Source organism: Drosophila pseudoobscura, chromosome 5 (assembly GCF_009870125.1).
Source record: "Drosophila pseudoobscura strain MV-25-SWS-2005 chromosome 5, UCI_Dpse_MV25, whole genome shotgun sequence".
Classification (NCBI taxonomy): domain Eukaryota; kingdom Metazoa; phylum Arthropoda; class Insecta; order Diptera; family Drosophilidae; genus Drosophila; species Drosophila pseudoobscura.
Window position 1 is genome coordinate 1,278,480 of NC_046682.1, and position 22,537 is coordinate 1,301,016.

The 22,537-nt window shown below is 37.9% G+C and overlaps 2 protein-coding genes across 11 annotated transcripts in view; one reads left to right on the top strand and one right to left on the bottom strand.

Annotated features, from left to right (window-relative positions):
- The first annotated feature begins 1,922 nt into the window (after positions 1 to 1,922).
- Positions 1,923 to 12,608, top strand: Tdg (Thymine DNA glycosylase). 2 transcript variants are annotated; one of them, XM_033381202.1, is made up of 6 exons: positions 1,923 to 2,317; positions 4,758 to 6,511; positions 6,682 to 7,326; positions 7,413 to 7,578; positions 7,682 to 8,044; positions 8,169 to 12,608. In XM_033381202.1, exons 2-6 carry the CDS (start codon positions 4,971 to 4,973, stop codon positions 10,578 to 10,580), a joined length of 5,127 nt encoding a protein of 1,708 aa, XP_033237093.1. In that variant the 5' UTR covers positions 1,923 to 2,317; positions 4,758 to 4,970; the 3' UTR covers positions 10,581 to 12,608. The 2 variants fall into 2 exon arrangements, with proteins under 2 accessions (XP_033237093.1, XP_033237094.1); XM_033381203.1 differs by lacking the exon at positions 1,923 to 2,317 and adding an exon at positions 2,339 to 2,355.
- Positions 12,609 to 16,578: 3,970 nt separating this feature from the next.
- zfh2 (Zn finger homeodomain 2) overlaps positions 16,579 to 22,537 on the bottom strand; it is a 43,110-nt gene continuing 37,151 nt past the window's right edge. For 7 of the 9 annotated variants that reach the window (XM_033381445.1, XM_033381439.1, XM_033381444.1 and 4 more), the window contains one exon: positions 19,967 to 20,990. In XM_033381445.1, coding sequence (XP_033237336.1) covers positions 20,343 to 20,990 — 648 coding nt within the window. In that variant the 3' untranslated portion in view covers positions 19,967 to 20,342. Of the gene's footprint in view, positions 18,952 to 19,007; positions 19,070 to 19,966; positions 20,991 to 22,182; positions 22,314 to 22,537 lie in introns of those variants that run through there. The other 2 variants (XM_001352308.4, XM_015189049.2) reach the window with 2 other exon arrangements.

The window sequence follows — 22,537 nt, forward strand, 5'->3', positions numbered from 1 at the left end:
CGCCCGTTTCCGGGAAAATATGCAGCGTGATACAAATGATTTTTATTTCAATTTCTCGTTTTAAAGCAAAACGACGGCAGAAAGTGCGCGACTTGGGACGATGAAGTCTTCTTAGATGCAACACCTAAGTATTTAACATGTCCGACGAACTGTGATGCATGCATATTGAAAACGGGTAAACCTGGTAAACCTGTAACCGAAACCTGTAAAGTACTGCACTTAAATACACACTTGTTGCTGCTGATAATAAATAATAGTAAAATATCGAAAAAAAAATTCATTACATCCCGACTGGAAATCGAATCCCGGTGTCTACATATACATGAATATATTTTATTGTAAATATTCCATTGAAAATATTAATTATACATTAATAAATAATATTATAATATATAATATGCCAAAATTATATTCAATAGAAAATATGAATAAAAAAATAGAAATAGCGGCTATTGTTTTACACAAATATTCCATCGATTCTCTGCAGCCCTAGCTAAATACCGTTACCGCCGTTACTATTCTAAATACCATTCTAGTATATTTCAGCTCCATCTCTGACATGGCCGTGGGAAAATGGTGCCATGGACAGCTGAGTGGGCAACGATAACGATATTTTTTTTGATTCGAGATGGCCAGATCAATGTGACCAGCGAACTTGGTTTTAATCAAGACACAGAATCCAATGATTGTTCTTTTGCTAACAACTGATCTCGGAGCAGAAATAAAAAATTAAACAAGTGATAAGAGAAAGAGAGAGAAAGACAGTTAACTCCTACATCCGGCTGGAAAGAACAAGATAAAAGTGCAACGCAAAGACAGTGCTTTATCTCGAGGCTTTCCATCTTTGATTGCACCCTGTACTTAATTGATCTTCGATTGATCGGATTGATTTGATTTGATCGCTTCGCTTTGTTTTTGTTTCCCTTGTATATTATTTTTTAGTAGCCAAAAACAGACGAGATAACAACGTAACGTAGCGCCATTCTATACTATGTTAATTAATTAAATAAGAGTGTATGATAATTATTTTCCATATATATCATATACATTTTTTTGTATTTTATAAAAAATCCGTAGATGGATTACAAGATCACGACACCGATCCAGACATGAACTAATATTAAACATTGTATGTATTGTAAATTGTATGTAAATTTATTTAAAATTAAAATTCTCAGGTGGTGAATGAATTTTGCGTGAGTCTCACCCTACCCCCTTCCATGGACAGAAGTCTTCTTCTTCCAAAATTTTTAATTTTACAGAAGTTCAGTAGACACCAGAGGTGTCTGTGCAAGAGACAAAACAAAAGATTATGTATTCCGTACTAATTTATCGTAAAATGTGATCGATCATGATAAGGACCAAAATCATTTTCTATCAATAGCTTGATACATCAATCATCACTATTCCTTTATAAACCAAAGTCGCTTCACCTTTGTAAGAATGGAAAAACTACAACTTTAAGACTTGATTCGCAAGAACAATCCGAGTTTTAAATTAACAAAATCTGAAACCCCCAAGTCAGACAAAGCAGAGAAAGGATAGCCTAAAAGAGAATTGAATGAATCGTCGAACGAAAGTTAAAATGTAATTGTTCCTGATCAAATATCTTGGTATTGTATTGTTTAGTATTTTCTAATAACCTATTCGCACAAATAGGCGACCAAATTCCACGAATACATGAATAGTTAAAAATTGTATAAATTTGCTCAAAATATGTTGTTTAGCCCATTCATAGAAGAAAAAAGTTATTAACCTATCTAACTTAACATGGAAAAATGTACAAATGCTCTTCACCAATGCTTAGTTTAATACCTTTGGCTTACGTGTTTTCCGCGAAACGTTTACGAACACTAATTTTTCGTTTTGTCTCTCTCGCAGCAGACTTGACATAATCCCAATCACAAGCTTTTGAGCTTTCGTCTTTCAATTGCTTTCAAATTTGGAGAGAGATAGTCTCACGAACGCGTCCGGCTCGAGCAATCACCGCTGTACTCGAAAAAATCACCATCAAACCTGAAAAAAGTTGTCGAAATAGCAGCAGAATAAATGGCAGCTGTATCTCAATGCCGCCCAATGTATTTGTATCTCTCTCGCAGCAGTCTTAACTTAATCACAATCAAAAGCTTAAAGCTTTCGTCTTTCAATTGCGGCATTTTAGTGGAGACGGTTCGTGGCTCGTCGGGTTTTATTGAATAGCAGCTAAAAAATATCCATACATCATATCCATAGTTTTGTTTTGATTCCCGTGATTGTGATTCCCAGCAATCTGCAGTTATTTAATGCGCGTTTTGTGACACTCTAATACAAGCGAAACGTGAGTACATATCTATGTACTAGTCGCATGCATATTATGTAAATATATATCTACATAAATACTTATTTCTTGCTGGCTGGGGCTGCTGCTGCTCTTGCTCTCCCCTCCCCATCCGCATCCACTGAGAAAAGCCAGAAATACATGCATGTGTACATAATAAAATACGAGTACCGTACCGCCGACCGACTCGCTGTTATTATACATATCTTTTGTGAACCGAATGAGAATGTGTTCGTATGTTTTGTACGAATTGGCCTTAGTGCTTATGTTAACGATATCTAAATTATTAGTTCAATCTATACTATATACATAGGTTATATTTTGGATCATATCTTCCTGTCTCGTTGTCATGAAACTTTTTGAATAATGACTACAATCGTAACTGCAATACTGTCCGGGAATCATTGACATTATAGCATTCGAGCATATGATATGTACATATGTATGTACTTATGTATGCACACATGTACATAGTATTTCCACGTATGTACATGAACCGGTTGATATGATGTATGTATGTATCGATCAATTGATATCTGGCTACAGATTCCCGACTATAGCCAATTGGCTACCACCACAAAAGGCGCCAATTTGAATGATGTGTGTTGTGAATGCTACTGCTTCAGGTGTTCGAATAGTTACAAATGTGCGCCTCAGTTGTTAAGTGTGTTCCTATTCGTAGTGTGCTATTAATTTTCCATGATGTTTTCTGAATATACTGGCCTGCACGAATGGCCAACCCAGCTCCAGCTCCCCATGACATCCCAGCAGAAACCACCCACCTACCCCATTTCAGCTCCTGCGTTGGATGCACTGTTTTGTTCTTGGTTCGATCTGTGTTAGCTTTCGACTCTCTCGGTTTGGGTCTGACTCAGTTGCTTTCGGGGCTCTTTCGTGACAGGGATACGTTGTACATGTGAACGAATGCGAATACGTATACTATACGCCTACATGCATATACATATGTACTTTGATAAACAGGGTGCCCGTGGCCCTACGCTGTTGCATAAACACTCAAGGGTGCAAATATGATTAGCTATACAGTTTTCTTTTCATTACTTGATTTTCGGCGTATAGCCAAATACTATAATATCACACTTATACCATCATATAATACCACCTAGCTAAAGTTTTTTGTTCTTTATTAGATGAGACGTTGGATCCGTACAGTGCAAAATATATCTATTATACAAGTATAATGATAAAGTACAAAACCCAACCTAATGGTATGCGCAAAAGGACTTACTAGGAAAAGTTAATTCACATTTACGTTAATATCTTTAGTAAATGATAAAAATTTAATTGAAGATATGTATATTGTTTAGTATCAATCCCGTTTTCGGTGTCGAACCCTGTAATTCTGAATAACTGTACACACAGCCCCACACATGCACACAGCCACACAATATATGAGCTTTTTCGTCAGTGCGGTGCGTACTGGTTTGGATGTTGTTGCTGACTTTGCTAAACTTTCTGGTACAGTAGTTTGGACACACATGTATGTACGCGTAGGTATATGTATAAACATACATACAGTCAGACATAGCTACATAAGTGCATATAAGATATGTATGTTTGGATGTACATACATACATATGTATGTACACAAGTATATGCATAACTTGCCATTGCCATTTTTCGCTTCGTTGCATTTGGGGGTTTTGCTTAAATATTATGTGTATGCATATTTCAATCTGTATACGTAGTCTAGGGTATGGTATGGTATTTGTAAATAACTTGTAACTTCCTATAGGCACTTAGATTCATCACAGTCGTAAATATGTATGTACATACAGATGTATATATACATAGCCAACATAATGTGCTGCCTAATATTTTTAAACAGCGATAATGATTGTAGATTCATTCACTCTACAATTGATGCAGTTATGTATACTTTCTGTAGAAGTAAAAATATATACATTTGCATATACACACATATACTATATATAATTCATTTTATATTATACTCATATGTAGAGAGTATATCACTTGCCACGTGCACGATCAGTCGCTCAAGTCGATCTTTGTGTGTCCATTACCTGTGAGGTGTAAGGGTATACTGAATTCATGCAAAAGTATATATCTACATATGTATGTAACATATATATTCTTTTACTATGTAGGGATTTGCTGGGTAAATGGGTATGGAAGAAAGGACACCACTGTTTTTTTTTAAATCTGTTTACTGGGAATATTAGTCAGGCACGAACTATACTTAGTTGACGAACTGTAATAATATACGAACAGTTGACTCTGCAATAATTATTCGATTATTGATGCTAATGAAGGATCAACGTGCATATGTATAAAATTTATGTATATTGTGTGAGCTAGTAACACATAAACGAAATGAATGCTTAGAATACTAACAAAAAAACACTATATTTTGACACATTTATAATATGTCTTCCGTTTTTTTTATGCCCCATCTTTTCAGTCGTAGATTTGACGTGTCTGCTACTTTATTCTACTTATTCGGCGCGAATAACTCCTCTATAAAGCCATGAGAAGCGCACGGAAACTTATGTGATCAACTAAGAAAAACATATTCAGGTAGAATTAGATATCGACAAGTGAATCGGGATGGAATCGGGATAAAACGATTAATAACCACAGTTTTATATATAAATGGGCGTTTAATAACAAGGAGATGCAAGTGGAAAGGTTATTGCCAGAGAAGATCCCACTGATAAGTAGTTCCTTTACACATACGCCTAAAGTAGCTCCAATAGTCTTAAGAATATTGCCAACGCGAGAAAATATATCTTTCGCCGGTCAGGAAGGTTTAATTAGAATCCTGCAAGCGGCCTTGACTGACCTAAGTGTAAAGCAGAGAACAAAGGAGCCCACTGGTATTGAAATGGCATCTTCTGAGGATGGCAATTTGGGCACGACAACAGAGACAGTGACTATGACTGCGACATCGTCTGCGTCAGCATCAAACCCATATCATAGTAGTTCAACCCATAGTAACTCCAGCAAGGGTGCCGGGCGTTCGAATAATTGCAAGCGCCAGAAGTTTTGCGGTTTAGTGGAAACACCTAGCAGGAGCGGCGGTGATCTCGATGATTCCATTCAAGCTCCTGACGTGGCCCCGAATAAAAGTGTAGGAGATAGCGACGAATCTCAACAACAACAGCCACATCAATCTGTCACCGTTGAGAAGGCACAACCATTGCCAGTTCCAGCTCTCGATAGCTCCAGTAACTGTGGGAGCAGTAAGAGTCCTCAAAAGATTGGAGGCTATGATGACGATCTCTATATTGCCCCGGAGCAGGCTCTGGTTACGAGCGTGGAGTTGGTAGTGCCAGCGCCACAGACAGCAGCTGTACGACACTTGGAGGAGCCATGTAATGGGTCAGGGGGAGACTCATCTTTGATCAACACCAACAAACGGCAGTACAATTCGGGTGCTCTCTATGATGCCACTGGTTCCTCCAATTCGACAAAATATTTTTCAAATGATAAAATCGATGGTTGTGTAAATGACTCCTCCAATTTGAATGTAAGAATTCCTACTAACTTAGCATTAGCAGCAGCAACTGGTGATATTTTGCTGGCAGATCGAAGGGCTTCGATATGGGCTCCACATGATGAGGAGCAAGTGCAGGTAACAACGCCAGAGACAACGGCACCAGACGACACCAAGCAGGGTTCTGTGAATGTAGGCTCAGAGCTGCCTTATCGAACGGTACAGCAGCAACGACACTCTGAACTGTTGCTTCAGATCGAGAAAGAAAGCTCAGGAGCAAGTGAAGGACTTCCATTAGCCCTGCAGCATCATCATGATAATTCGACACAGAGCCAATACGGGCAACAACAAATCCTTGATAGTCAGCTGCATAGCAATATGTATGCACAAATGATGCAACAACAGCACCACCATCAGCAGAACATTCATGAGCAAAACTCCCGAAATCAGCAGCACGCAAACTACTCCAGCTATAACCCACATTTTCAGCATTCTGAACTCTTTGGAGTACATCACAGTGATCATCATCGCCAGCAGCAGCAACAGCTTCCACATCACATGGAGTGTCATGGGCATCTGCATCAGCCATCTCCTCTTGGCCAGCAGCAGCAACAGCAGCAGCAGCAACAACAGCAACAACAACAACAGCAAATACACGAAGCTTATCACGATCTCATTATGGATGATTTTCACGAAGATCCAAACTCGGCGTACAAATTGTAAGTAATGAAAAGTATTCAGTAAAATAGGTATAATAATACTCTGATGTACTGAAGAATGTCTTATCGGCAGTATCATAATGAAATGGTTAATATTTTCTTGTGATTTTATGTTTTTATTCTCTATCTTAAATTTTTCCGCATTCTGTTATTACACTTGTCTTTTACAGAACGCTCTCTCCCGGTAATGTGAAGCCGGAAAATCAAGACGATGGCTACGAGACCAGTGCTGGCGATGTTCTGACTCCTAATTCCCACAGCTCATCGACACACTCTGTCACACCACAGCATCAGATGCAACACCCCAATATTGGGCTAATGCAACTAAGTCAAAGCAAAACGGAAGAGCTGGTGTCATCCCATAATACAGTAGCCGTTGCCGCCCCACCAGCTTCTGGCACCAATGGCAATCAGGCACAAGCTCCTCCGCCCCTGCCACATCTTTCCAGCAATGCTAATGCTGCTGGTGTTGATCCATATAGCTTCATGGGCGAGGAGATGCGCATGCTTTCGCCGGTTAGTCGCCATATAGAGGACGTCGCCTCAAATACGGCAAGTTATGCAGGCGTGCCGGCTCCAATTTCAGTGCCAAGTGGAAACACAGAGTGCTCTAGAGGGGACATATATCAACATCAGCATCCACAACAGCATATGCGCAACAGCGAGCCTTACAATGACATAGATAAAGTTGAGTCAACTGATAGCTCTCTCTGCGGTCTGCCATCTAAGCCAACTCCGAAGAAGAGAGGTCGAAAAAAGAAGCTTATAACTGAGGAAGACGCAATGCAAATGTCTGCATCCGTTTCTCAACCGGGGTAAGTACTGTCTGCATTTATATATTTGCCACAGGCTTAAGGAAGCGGGTATTTCATATATTTTGATATCGACTTTTGCTCAAAAGAAACTGTGCCGCTAATTCTGGCTGCGACGATGCTGCTGGCGATTCACTACTGGGAATGAAGCCCAAGGAGCGCAAGAAGCACGACAGATTCAATGGCATGTCCGAGGCGGAGGTCATTAAAAGGACTATTCCAGACCACCTATGTGATAATCTCGATATCGTTATAGTGAGTTGTAAATTTCGGATGAAATGCGATCACGTCACCTTATTTCCCAAACCAAGTCTAGTTTTGAGAGCTATTTTGAAAACCTTTCACTTACATTTTGCAGGTCGGTATAAACCCTGGTCTCTTTGCGGCATATAAGGGACATCACTACGCTGGACCTGGAAATCATTTCTGGAAGTGCCTGTACTTGGCTGGACTCACGCAGGAGCAAATGAGCGCTGATGACGATCACAAGCTGCTTAATCATGGCATTGGCTTTACTAATATGGTGGCGCGTGCCACAAAAGGTTCGGCTGACTTGACCAGGAAAGAAATCAAGGAGGGAAGCCGCATATTGCTCGAAAAACTGCAAAGATTCCGCCCCAAAGTCGCCGTTTTTAATGGAAAACTTATATTCGAAGTTTTCTCGGGTAAAAAGGAATTTCACTTTGGTCGTCAACCTGATCGGGTCGATGGCACTGACACAGTGAGTTGTTATCTACCGACTGTGAATTTCAATCATTTAAATGTCAATACAATTTTTTTATTATTATTTTTTTTCTTTTGAATTTCCCATACGCGAAAATGACAAAAATTCTATTTTATTGCAGTACATTTGGGTGATGCCTTCATCATCAGCACGATGCGCACAGCTGCCACGCGCCGCAGATAAAGTTCCCTTCTATGCGGCGCTAAAGAAGTTTCGCGACTTTCTGAATGGTTTAATACCTAACATTGATGAGTCAGAGTGCGTATTCACAGATCAGCGCATACGCCAATGCAGTGAGCAGCAGCAGCCTGATGTCAACAATACTATACAACCGCATGCTGAACAGCAAGTTGGCTTGATATTTGTCGATGGCGGTGGTAGCGAAGGTGGAAGTGTTGAAGGTCCTAGTCAGATGTCTGAGAAATTATTGCCACATATGACTCCTAATGTGCCATCGCCTAACAGTGTAAATGAACGCGGAACGTTTGCATACACCGGCGATGATAATACTATAAGAAATGCACCAAACACCACTATTGGGGAAAACACTTATTTGTTTGGACATCAGCAGGCTTTACCACAGCAGCCTCAAGAGAAAAAGAAACGCGGCAGACCAAAGAAGGTGAAGGGGCAAGAAATTACTGATCCTTCCACAGGAAGCAAAATCACAATGAGCAGTCAACAAATGGCACACCACGACTTTAATAATATTATGAATCTTTCCATGATTGCGGGTGGAGGCAATCCGGAAATGCCAAAAAAAAAGCGAGGCAGGCCAAAGAAACTAAAACCCACAATGGATAACATAATACCAGCCAAGCAGCAACATCACCAACATACTAATGCAAATCCCAACTCACAGCCACCAGGATTGTCTGCCATGCACCCGCTCTCGATGGAACATATTGCATCATCACCACAGAGCAACCATCAGATTCCGCCCAGTCTATACAATACGCCGCCACCTTCGCATATACTGTATACGGCATCGGCGTCGCCAATGGCTTCCCCAGCACTAAACTGCAACTACACTCAAATACACGGACATGGAACTCCGCCAGTGGGTCAGTCGGTTTCTGCTGCTCATGGTACGCCACCTATTCTTGATCAGCAGAATGATCACATGCTGTCCCAAAAACAGAGCCAGCCAATGGGATTAGGCATCGGCATTCGAGATCAACCGCACCTAGGCGAAACGCCGCCGCCTAATTCTCCAAACATGTGCACCGCAGTCGATTTCGATCAACCAGATGATAACCCTGATGGGCAAGGCCGGGAGCAGACCCAAGGGCAGGCACAGGAGCAAGGACTCGGCATGGGGCAACAGCAATCGCAAACCGTGGACAAGGCCCAATATGTTAGTCCTGGCCCTGAAGCAGATGTTAACGCAGTACATTCTCAGGATCATTATCAGCAGTGGATTTCACCGCATACGCATCAAGGCCAGAAACCAATTCTTCAACAAATGCATCAGCAGCCACAGCCATTGCAGTACCATCAGGAACCGTCGGAGCACTGGCAGCGCTATGAGGAGCAAAATCCCTATTTGCTAATGTCTCCCCACCATCAGCTAGAGCAGAGTCCTCAACTGGGAAACTTGCAGAGTCAGAACCCAAGTACATCTGTCCAAATCGGGTCAGATGTCGCACGTAAGAGCTTGTCGGGCTTAGAGTCACTGGTTGATCAAATCCCCGCTATCAGAGAGCATGATTCCACCCCCATACCACCAGCAACGGCAGCAGCTGCTGCTGCCGCTGTTGAAAGTCGATTATTGGGTCTACACCAACAGCAGCAGCAACAGAAACGTTGCCACCAGGACAACCCAGTACAGGTGGAGTCAGGCAGATCTGCGAACGACGGTAGCAATGTACTGAATAATAATTTTTCTGTTAGCAATCTCGCTGCCTCTGCTGCGACAACGGACAACGTAACTGCATATACCAGCAGGGCGGAAACCCGAGGCAGCAGCGAAAGTAGTAATAATAATCAGAATAATTGCAGCACCAGCAATGAATATGCCATCCATAGCCCCACCGGTTATCCGCATCATGCCACACATTTGATCACTAGCGCGTTGGGAGCAACAATAAATAATCCAGAACCACATCCGCATCCACACCCACACACACATCCTCATCCACATACGCATCCACAAATGTATATGGATCATGCGCACATTGCCAGTCATATGGCTCATATGCCACCAGTAAATGTGAATTCAGTGTACGCGTCAACAGCATACGGATCGCATCCCCAACATAGCACAGGTGGTCCAGGCGAATATGCTGCCGCTCATGGCCACTACGGTCTGGGCAGTCCTGTGCAGGCTACAGGCAGCACAACTACATTACATGTGCCAAGTCCAAATTATCCATATGCCCACCCGTATAGTCACACCACGCCACAGGCAAACTATCCATCTTATGGTCATCCCCATACCCATCATCACTCCCACCATAATCATCCTACGCATCATCTCAGCGTTTTTGATCGTCTCAAGCCGTCCGACATAAGCGGATACGGAGGTTTCTGATTTAAGCACCCAGAACAAGAACAACAGCAATTGACGTAACCAGAATCACAACGATACGAATAATGCGGCTCGATGCGAATGTAAATCGTAGGGTACGATACAGCTACTTTTGCGTCTCGCCGCATCTCAGCAATATTTATCAATCTCCGGCCTTGCCGATTCTAGTTTAAGTAAACCTTAGATTTTATAAGTAAGATAACCAAAGACTTCGCCTAATAGATTTTTCTTTGATGTAGCGTTACATACTAAAATTGGAGAAAACAATAATAATTGAATATAATAATAATATATACGTAAACGAAAATTAAATTTGCATAGTAACAAAAAATTTGTTACTTACTCGAACTTACAAACAGTTTGATAATATTCATCTACTAGAGCCTTGCATGAACCGAAAGTAAAGGATACATTATAAGTAATGTGAAACTAACACCCTTCGCCGTCGCAGTGTGATCGCATGATCCAAGTCCCCTAAACGAAACTTTAACTGGCGTCTCGTTTGAGGGAAAAATTGAACTACATATACGAATAATATAAAATGCCTATGAATGATGTATTTTTTGCTTGATTTTATGGGACATTGCCAACATTAAAACCAACGAATTTAACTTTTTAATTTAAAAATGGTAAGCAACGAGCCTGAAAACCTCTGTAACAACTATTGCCCGCCATTTTCATTATGTTTAGGTGATAAGAATCAAGACGGTCAAAACAGTGATAAAAGTGTAGCAACTGCCTTGAATACTGATATAATAGAAACTAACAGTAGATTTATGCATGGCTCTTATAAATATATACGAATACGTACAAATATGAAATGCGAATATTAACAAAGTGAATACTCATGTAAAATCGTAACCATTTTAACTTGTTTAATGAATGATATCTCAGTTTTGATTTTATTTAAATACTGTATACCGTCACGAATTGAATTTTTGTCGGAAATTGTCACAAATGAAGACACATCAAACGTTTTGATAAACTAGAGGTAATATCCGGTACTTACATGTACACCAATTCACTGTTGCAATTTAACTATTGGGTAACCAAACAACAAGATCGAAAATAGTAGTAGCTACTACCAATGTCAATGTACATACTACATAAATACATACTATTTGCATACATATGTATGTATGAATATTAATATTGATATACTCTTGTATGTATGTAAATACTTCACAATGAGCAAAATGATGTACTAGACATGTATGTATGTTCGTTCAAAGTGTCCTACTAATAACTATTAAACTAAATGCATACGTGTGTGGACACTGCGAACTTAAATTTAATTACACAATGTTAAAAGGTTATAAGCAAAGGATTTATGTACTTTACATAAATGATTTTGTATTTTATGTAATTCTAATATTATTTACATTTTTATTAATGTATGTTAGCAACGCATTACTATAACAATAAAATCAGTTTTTAAAGGTGCAACCAATAAACAGTATACGTAGAATATTCAACGGAACACCAACGTAATATTTTGAGCGGCTGATTGGTGACTTTTGAAATGAATCAACTATTACCGCCATAACGCGTATATTTATTTAAATATAGACAAAAATTTACAAGCTTCCATAAAAACTGTTTAAAATAATATACAATTTGTTTTATAATCAAAGTCCAGGTTATATGAATAGATACTAATTGTTCATTGTGTGCTTTGAGTAAAACAAACTTATTACCGAAGAGTATTGCATTACAACTTAACGATTACTGTCTAGGCAGAATAAATATAATTCTGTGCTAAAAAATGTCTCTATAATAAGAAAATTGGGCCATTTTCCGCTGTAATGCGAAGATTTCTAACGTTTTAAACTGCCTTAATAAGTTGATTAAACGAAAGCTGCAAAGAAAGCTTAGTTAATTGGGAAATTCTTCGATTAGATATTTCGCTATGTGCGTTCATAACTGGAAAACAAATCAGCACATTTTAAATACCGTTTTCAATACCCAAATAACAATTTGAAGAACGTTTTGTCGGTTATGTATATACATTAATAAATGTATTCATAATAATTTCTGATCCGTTTTGTTATGTACATATCATAGTGCGACTGGTACGGTACTGTACCTCCGAACACGTACACATTCATAAACAATTATCTTATCATAGAACATTTGTGCCAAAACATCGATCGTCTTTTCCCTGTGGTGTTGCAGATTTTGTAATCTATGTTATATCGAATACTGAAGAATAGCAAATTTGCATTGCATAAAAATGTATTAAAGTTTTTCACTATATTTGTAATTTTTTTCGTTTCTGGAGAGACCCTACGAAATCGTTTTCCATAAATGTCTGTCTCCCATAAGTACATTCGAGTACGGCTAAGCTTTTTTTCTATATGTCGAAATAGAGAAGTTATCGAAGCAGATTTAGAAGTTTTAGGAAAAGGTTTTGAAGCATAAATAATTACATACAAATTCATATGCTTACTTATATATAATTGTGACATAAATACAGATGTAATTCGGAAGACTGTGACGAAATGTGTATATTGTGTGTAATAATTAATTACTATTTATATATATTATAAAGTAGCACTAATGTACGTATGTATATTCTTATATATGTATATTCGAATATGTTTTACTAAGATAATTCATATCTATGTGTTTTTTTTCGTTTGCTCATTGTAGAAAATGCAAACACTTTCTAGGCCATAATAAATCCTTAAATGGTTTATATTTTCCTTAAATGAATGTAAGTACTGTTCATGATATTTCTCCATAATTCTTCTGTCTGGTCAAATCGAAAAAACGTTACTATCAACAACTATATTATTGTAGGAAAACAATGTAAGACATCTTTATTTTATTTATTTTTTTATACCTACGGATGTAAATTCTTGGAATTTGTTAAAGGTTCAATTGTCTATTAGAACGATTAGTTCATGCCGTATTAGGTATTATAGCTATAAGATGTTCGACTTTCTCGGTACCTGCTTCATTCTTGCTACTGAGACGCGAGTATAAGATTTTGCAGTCGGAGGTCAAAAGTCGACAGTTGTTCGCTCTATACTAACAAGCTATACTAACATATTAGTATATTATATAGATTTCTGTCCCGGGCCCTGTCATTATTATAGCCATGATGATGAAAACAATTTCCAGCATACTCCCAAATATTATAAAACTCGAATCATTCGATACAAAGAGCAAAAAATATGTAAGAACTAATATTAGAACATATGTAAGTAGCGGTTGCGGTTCGTCTCTTTCTCACTATGTTTTTCCCATCGCTCATAGCAAGAGCGAGCTTTGACGTCCTACAAAAATCCCTCCTGTGCCTTTGGAGAATTCCGATACCAAAAGACAAAGGATGCGCCACCAATCGATTTCGATACAAACTCCGCCGTTCACGTATAATTACGTAAAAAACATTTTGTATAGGTTACATTACATATAATATAATATATAACATATACATATGTACATCATATCTATCTCAGGATATAATTCGATTTTTTTGTACCGATCCGGCTCTGGCGCTCTCTGCACACTCGTTGCCTACGGGCAATGTACGAATTCCCTAATGATGGTGGTGAGTGTCGTAGTGAAAACGCCATCATGAAGTAGAATGTCTTATTTCCTTCCCTAGCCTCTTAGGAAAGTTTTAAGCCAAGGATGCTTAAGTGTTATTTTGCCAACGTTTTGCCGTGCCAAGTTTTAACTCTAATCATTGAGTGCCCACTGATTAAGGGCAGACACTTTCACGCTAACAGTGATGGCAGATCGTCTGCATTGGTCGTTACCTTCTACTACTAGTACTGCTAGTACTTCCCCGATGTTGAAGAGCAGTTTCGGCTCCTTCACAATCCGGATAGGATACTTATCATTATGACCCCGCTAAATACCTAATTATACCCGATACTCAAAATGAGTATTGGGATATATTAGATTTGTGGTGAAAATCGATGTGTGTAACGTCCAGAAGAAATCGTTTCCGACCCCATAAAGTATATATATTCTTGATCAGCATCAATAGCCGAGTCGATTGAGCCCTGTCTGTCTGTCTGTCCGTCTGACCGTCCCTATCAGCGCCTAGTGCACAAAGACTATAAGAGCTAGAGTAACGACGTTTTATATCCGTGATATGTGATATGCCACTGCTACAAGGACATTTCAAAACTTTGCACCGCCCACTTCCGCCCCCACAAAGGGCGAAAATCTGTGGCATCCACAAATTCAGAGATACGAAAAAACTGAAAACGCAAAATCGTAGAGTATAATAATATCTTCCAGAGTGCAAAATCGGAACCAGATCGTATAATTATTATAGCCAGAATCAAGAAAACAATTTCATTCTTTCTCGCTCTGTCTCTGTCTAACACACAGGTTTCATGGTCGGTTTTGCCAATAGCAAAATGTGAGTTCAAGGATCTCAGAACCGATAAGAGCCAGAGCAACCAAATTAGGTATCCACACTCCTGTGATATCGGACCTTGACCTTTTGGTCTCAAAATTTCGCCCCATCCCCTTCCGCCCCCACAAAGAACAAAAATCTGTTGCATCGGCAATATTGCAGATTCGAGAGAACTAAAAACGCCAAATCATAGATAATGACCATATCTATCAAATTGTTGAATCTGGATCAGATTGGATCATTTTTATAGCCAAAAGGAACAAATCAATTTGCATTGGCTATGCAGCTCCCGACGTCACGCTCAGACTGATTTTCTGAAATAGCAGATCAAGACGATACTAGTATGGACCTACCCCGTCTAAAAGAAAGAAAGAAGAGAGTATTATCAAAGACTATACAATACCAAGATGTTGCATGAGGAACAAATTCTTTTTCAATTTTCTTTTGACGCTTCATGGTAAGGGCGCGCGGGGCTATTACTTCAATTCTCTTTTACGCTACCTTCGCTTCCGAAATGCTACTCGGCTTCGTCAATGCCTCGGTCAGCGTCGAGTCGGTGTGTCTCGAGAGAAAGAATACAAAAACAAAATATGAATCGTCTGCGTACCGAAACCGTAGGGCAAAAATAGTATGAGTGCTTTAGATAAATTTAATGTACGCATCTAATAGAGAATTTTCCAATCGAATTTTCCCACTGTGACGCTCCAAAGCATCGGCGATCCGCGACCACCGCTTCGACGGTGCTGAGGCTCGAGAGTCCAGAATTGCCGAACAGACGAAACCGATGGGCAGCGGGGTCGCGGTAGAGACAAAGTACAGGCGAAAAGGGAATTGAAACCCCGCGCGCTCCCTCGTGCCTTTTGGGTTCTAATGTTAGGACCCGCTAGTCTTTGGTATTATCAAATTTGGGCAATACAATATGTAAAGAGAAGGAACGTTGTGAGTTGCTGCGTACACCGCAACTCTACAGTTATACCCGATACTAAGTCAGTATGGCTCTCCTCCGGCAGACGCCGCTAATATTAAACGACACGACAAAGAGTGCATGCGAGAGAGACAGAAAATCAGTCTGAGCGTGACGTCGGGCGCTGCGTAGCCAGTGCAAATTGATTTGTTCCTTTTGGCTATAAAAATGATCTGATCTGATCCAGATTCAGCAATCTGATAGATATGGTCATTATCTATGATTCTGCGTTTTTAGTTTTCTCGTATCGTCGAAATTGTGGAGGCCACAGATTTTCGCCCTTTGTGGGGGCGGAAGTGGGCGGTGCAAAGTTTTGAAATATTTTTGTAGCAGTGACATATCACAGAAGTCTCGATCCAAAACATCGTTGCTCTAGCTCTGATAGTCTTTGAGCACTAGGCGCTGAAGGGGACGGACAGACGGACGGACGGACAGACGGACAGACAGACATGGCTCAATCGACTCGGCTACTGATGCTGATCAAGAATATATATACTTTATGGGGTCGGAAACGATTCCTTCTGGACGTTACACACATCCACTTTTACCACAAATCTAATATACCCCAATACTCATTTTGAGTATTGGGTATAAAAATGCCCTAAAGTACTGTGCCTGAGCTTTACTAAGTAAAGAGAAGAGAGCAAAAGAAAAGAGAATTTTATATTTGTTCATATCTTTATTTAGTCATAATTTTATAATATATGCACATCTTTTGCCATTCATTAAATATATAGGAACTTTATAAATATGTATTTATATCTTTCATTTTTGTAAGTTCTACTCAATTTTTGCAGCAACTCTGGTTAATACATGTGTACGTAGATGTTAATATTAATATTACTTTTTCTTTTAATTTTAATTTCTTCCCGATTCACAAAGTGTGTATGTTGTATAGCATGTACTCAAATGTCTCTATGCAGATAGCTAGGAACGGTGAGGTGATATCAAAGTTCCCTTCCAATCCCATTTGCACACATAATATGTAACTTGGTCATGTCACTAAAGAAGTCCCATTAAAAGCCCAAATAAAGATGATTTGTAGGAATACATAAAGGAAAAATAGGATGCATATAAATACATGTAAATCTGAAGAAAAAAGTCATATATATTTGGGTATTTGTGAGCTGACGAATCTATTCAGATGCTTTCGTTATGTATATGATGATATGTCATATATATTATTGTATAAATAGGATTGCAATGTAACAGTTGATCTTTAGTCTGATCTCCACATATTATATTCTGTGTGCTGAGGGTTGGGTTCATGTGCATGTGTGTATTGTATGCATGAACGCATGTAGGGAGCTTTGGCAAGTGTAATAGATTAACCTTCGTATTTTCATCGAAGGTTTTGCGAGGATTTTATTTCGTTCTTGTATCTGTATTTGTTTGTATTATCATAATATATATATATACTATATATGTAATGCGAACTACAGCATGGCATGTATGCAATTGTTCAGATATTTCTGATACAATACATTTATTTCTCGTTCAATACTGGCATTTCCTTACTTATATTTTGTAATCTATTTATAGGTATATTTTATATAACACCACGAGATTGAAAAAATTTAATAAACAGACGCCCGCATTTCATATATGTACATACATATGTATATTTATATATTTTTCTTAGACTTACAATAAAATACAGTTAGGTTTTTTTTGGTTTGCTTCATATTAAATACTATAGGAACTTTTTAGTAAAGTTTTTCTTAGCTCTCGTAACATACTCTTTCACTTAGTTTATACTGTATGTATGTGTGTACGTATGAATGTATGTGAAGGAGAGGCAACGGAACTACTCAACTGAATGTCAATACGATTTGTTATGAAATGGAATCGGTCTAAAGCTTATCAAATCATTTAGCTATTTTAGCCCATGGGTTTTTAAAATCTGTATAACTATGTATATGGAAGTGCAGGAGAAATGGATCAAACATATGTATAACGGTATGATATTTCTGTCGAGCTTTCCCATAAATGCTCGAATCTGTTTTTGGAAGCCTTACAAAAAAAAATGTAATGGTGAAATAGTTGTGACCACTGCCTAACGTTTATTCTCCTTAGAACTTTTAAATAATAAATAAAAAGTAAGTAAATAGTAAATAATAGTGTGATATTCAATAACAAATACATATTTAACAAGGATGATATCTGACAGGACCAAATAAGAGTCAGCTTTCTGGCTATTATCCAACTATTGAACTCGTTGGATATGCAAACCACTCACTCATATACTCTAAATGCACATGACAGTATTTTAATGTTTTGAATAGGAACTGGAAATCATTCAAAAGCGAATATTAAATCTTAATGTAGCTTTAGTCATAGAATGTGCTAACCATGTATATTCATGCTTCGCGAAATAAATCATTGGCACATTTACCCTCAGCATTTTTAGGTAACAATAAAACAATAGTTGTTATCTTTTCGTTTCGTTGATGTACACTTTCGAAAACTTGAATCGTTAGGTTGTTAAAGACTAAACTTGTATCAGTTTTTGATAGGTGTCCAAGGGACTTCGGCATGCCGAAGTAGCTTCTTAGTATTAATTGTATCCTTGTGACTATGATTATATTCTAAAGTAGAAAACAAAGGCATAAAGCAATCAAATGCTAGGAACTCAGTTTGCGTCTCATTATATCTAATACTTTTGTTAAGTCAGTATATGTATATGTCATATTATTTACTTTTGGTAGAAGCTGCCATGGCCTTTAAACGTTTAACCTTCCATTGCTGCAATTATATGTATAAACTTTTCGATTATTGCTACATTTATATTTTGAATAGTTAGGAACAATTCCGTATCATTTTGCAATTCTTACTAAGGTTGAAGTACATAGGTAATCGTGAGATTTCTTATACATGTATTCATATTTTAGTATCATGAAATGTCAAAAATTTCATTTATGTATGTATTTCTATAAAATAGGAACTTTCAAGTTTGCATAGTATAGTAATATGTATGTTGGAGTGTAATTTTCCTCCACATCAAGTATTTTAATCATGTTTCCGTCCATAATCTGAATAGATGATATTGATTAATGTGCTTTGAAAATGTCTCGAGAACAAAACTCACCACCAATCCTTATCCACAATGACAAGATCATGGTAACACTTCAGTTCATTTTCCACCTATAACTAATAAAAGATGCGTTACTATTTGTATTCATGATGTAACCAGCAATATAAACGCCCATTAAATAAGCTTGTGTGCTCTACTCCAACTGAAATAAAAAGTTCTCCAGCAGGATGGAGACATAACAGCGAATTTAACATAAAATGCAAACAACGAAATAACCAAACAAGAAAAAAACGCAAATATGTAATGAATTGATTTGAATAAAATAAAAGATTTATTTTTGTACATGTTTTTAATATTGTGTATAAATATAATTCGGTTGTTGTATTTATTTTTGTCTATTATTTAAATACATAATGCTAATTAAGCTACCAATCAAGTTTCTGTATCAACTATAGTATCCGCAATAGTAGCACCAAAGGCTCAAACGGCATACATATCAAAAGGTATATTTTTAGATATACATACATATATGTAGGTAAATCTTCAAGACATTGGCATAGTAAGAGATAGAGAAAAAGAGATGGAGAGAGGGATCGGCGTTGGTCCCATTAGTCGAGATTAAGGGAGAAATGGAGATAAATTGGTAGTACCATGTACTACGGTACATACTAACAATACACTTTTAGTGTTTTGATTACTGAAGTTGTCACATACTTCCTCATTACAATTTGTAAATACCTTCTTGCCTAAGATACCTAAGACTTCTTTTAAATTAGTTTAAAAGATATGTAATAAAACTGAATGTATCCTAATCCTACCTGTATGTAAATTTATAGTATAGTTGTAAAATTTGCGAGGCGTTAAAATTGTATTCCTATTTATAAGTTCGGTATATTACGATAATAGTGCTTTTTTAAAACAACATAGTTTTAGTCTTTGACAATGCCAATACATCTGCGTATTATATTTATACAGTGCATTGCACTATTAGAAGACAGTTTCAAATGTATCGATTTCTTCTACACAAAACTCAACAGCACATTGTTGTTGGTTGTTTTTTTTGGTGTTCTCCACGATAGAACGCTCTCCAAAATTATTCATCACTTGTTGCTTATTTTCCCAAATACTCGTATAGAATTTTATATCGCTGTCTTATTCCTTTAAAACAGACTATATGTTTATCGAGTCCCCTAGTTCTCGTACTATTCTGAACAATTAAATTTAAGATCTATTTTATAAAAATTTAAATTTCAAAGCATTTGCGGCGAACAAATATTAGCAATTAAAAACAGATTGAAGTAAATTATTTCATATTAAAAACCATTATACAAATAAAATAATAATTTTGCCACGTTTATAGGTAAGGGTGTGGCTACTGGTTCAGATAGGTTAGATTAGTAAGAGTAGAGTTTCTATTATGTCGTCGTAACCCTTACCGGTGATATGATTTCGATTGAATAACTGATGCATGAGATCCTGATTGCCACCGACATTTTTCACATCCTTATTTCCAACGTCGGCAGCCGAATGACGCTTATGCCCTTTGTCCTCGCAAGTAGTAGCGTCAAACTTAAGCAGACAGTTCTCTTCTGGGAGAACATCTGTGTCTGGGCCAGCACTCGGCGTATGCGTATGCAGTTGTGTAGATATGTTAGCAGAATTAGAAACAACGTGCTGTAATAGAAAAGCCTTTGACAGGCTGTAGAAGCGCTTTTCTCTGTCGGAATCGTTATCATCACTACCGCTGCCATTGCTGTTAGCGTATAGCTCGGTGGTTTGTTCAAGAAGCTCCTTCATTTTGCATATATGCTCTACGCTAAAAGCGTGCTTTTGCATGTTGACCTGTGTGACTTGGCAAAGCTGACAGTCCTGCAGATCCATATCGTGGTCCTGAGCGACAGAAACGCACTTCACTTTCAGCTCATTGCCAACCTCTTTGCCGCTAGAGCCGTCGTAGCTGTTGTCATCCGAAATATGCGAGTAATGCCGCTGATTTCGAGATTTTTTGTCTTTGGCACGTGAATTTTGAAACCAAACCTGTAAAATCAATGTAAAATTAGGAGTTTAAGTATAGGCAAGTTTTTTATTATTCATTTTCGAAATGGGGTAAGGCTGATATCGCCATTTATCTAGATGAATGCATCTGTGAATATTCTCGTAATTCTTTTGCCGATATGGTACATCAGGAAAGTGTGTGTTTTGGTTCTTGTAAACTGTAGATCAGAGTCAACACAGAGTCTCATCCGACCATCTTTCTTTCGAATGGATTTTCAGAATTTGAAACAATTAATTCAGAAAAAATCCGAAAGTTCTCATATAAGCTTGAATGATTTCCAGGTAAATACAGTTGAATTGGCATTTAAACTTGATGATACTTTAATTACCCGTATAAGTATTGAAAAAGTACAGAAAATTAGTCTGAAGGTGTCGTCGGGCGCTGCGTAGCGACCGAAATTGATGTGTTACTTTTGGCTTTAATAATAATCCGATCTGAACTCTTTGATTGGGCGTTTTTAATTTTCCCGTGCCTTCAAAATTCTGGATGCCACAGATAATAGTGTAATAGTGAGATTTAACAGAAGTGTTGATAACAAAACTTGGTTGCTCTAGTCTCTGAGATCTAGGCGCTCAATTTTAGCGATAGGCAAAGCCGACCATGAAACGAGTGTGTTAGAGAGAGAGAGAGACAGAGCGAGAAGAAATGAAATTGTTTTCTTCATTCTGGCTATAATATTAATATGATGTGGCTCAGTCTTCTGCCGTCTAAAAGATATAGTCATTCTCTCCGCGTTTTTTGTTTTCTCGTATCTTTGAAATTGTGGATGCCACAGATTTCTGCTCTTTGTGGGTGTGAAAGTGGACGGTGCGAAGTTTTGACATATTACAGAAGTCTGGAAACAAAATGTCGTTGCTCTTATAGTCTCTGAGCACTAGGCACTTATAGGGACGGGTAAAAAAATATCACTGATACAGGAACGCTCTACCGCTGAGAGCACCCAACATCTGTGAAACTAACAACCTTATGAAATAGGTTCTTACACTTTTATATATAGGGATCGTAATTACCGTTTCTGATATATTTTTGTCTGCTTTTTTTTTTAAAGCTATCTTACTGAAACTTGAACGGACCTACATATATTTATTTCATTACTGGCTAATAGCGGCAAAGTGTTATCACGTTTATGTAATTACCTTTATCGCCTTTTCTTCGAGCCAAGCTCGACCAATTCGATGTTCGAAAGATGCCTTAATTAATACATTATTGCATGATGTCCCTCGTACGCGTTTCATATATTTGTTTTTATTTTACAGGATACTATTTCGGGATTACATCTCACGTTTTCGTTTTGTGTCTTTTCACTAAATAATCAAATGAAACAAATTAAAACATACAAAAATAAATAAAACAAATAACTGGATACCAAACAAATTTTTAAAAATAGAAAAATAAGGCGTTCAGACGTATATTTTGAATTTCATATACAAAAAGAAAGAAATGACAGCTTTGGGGACGAGCGTTTTACCTTTTACCATTGTTCAAATATCCTAATTGAAAGTGAAAAATATCATGTTTATGCGGTCAA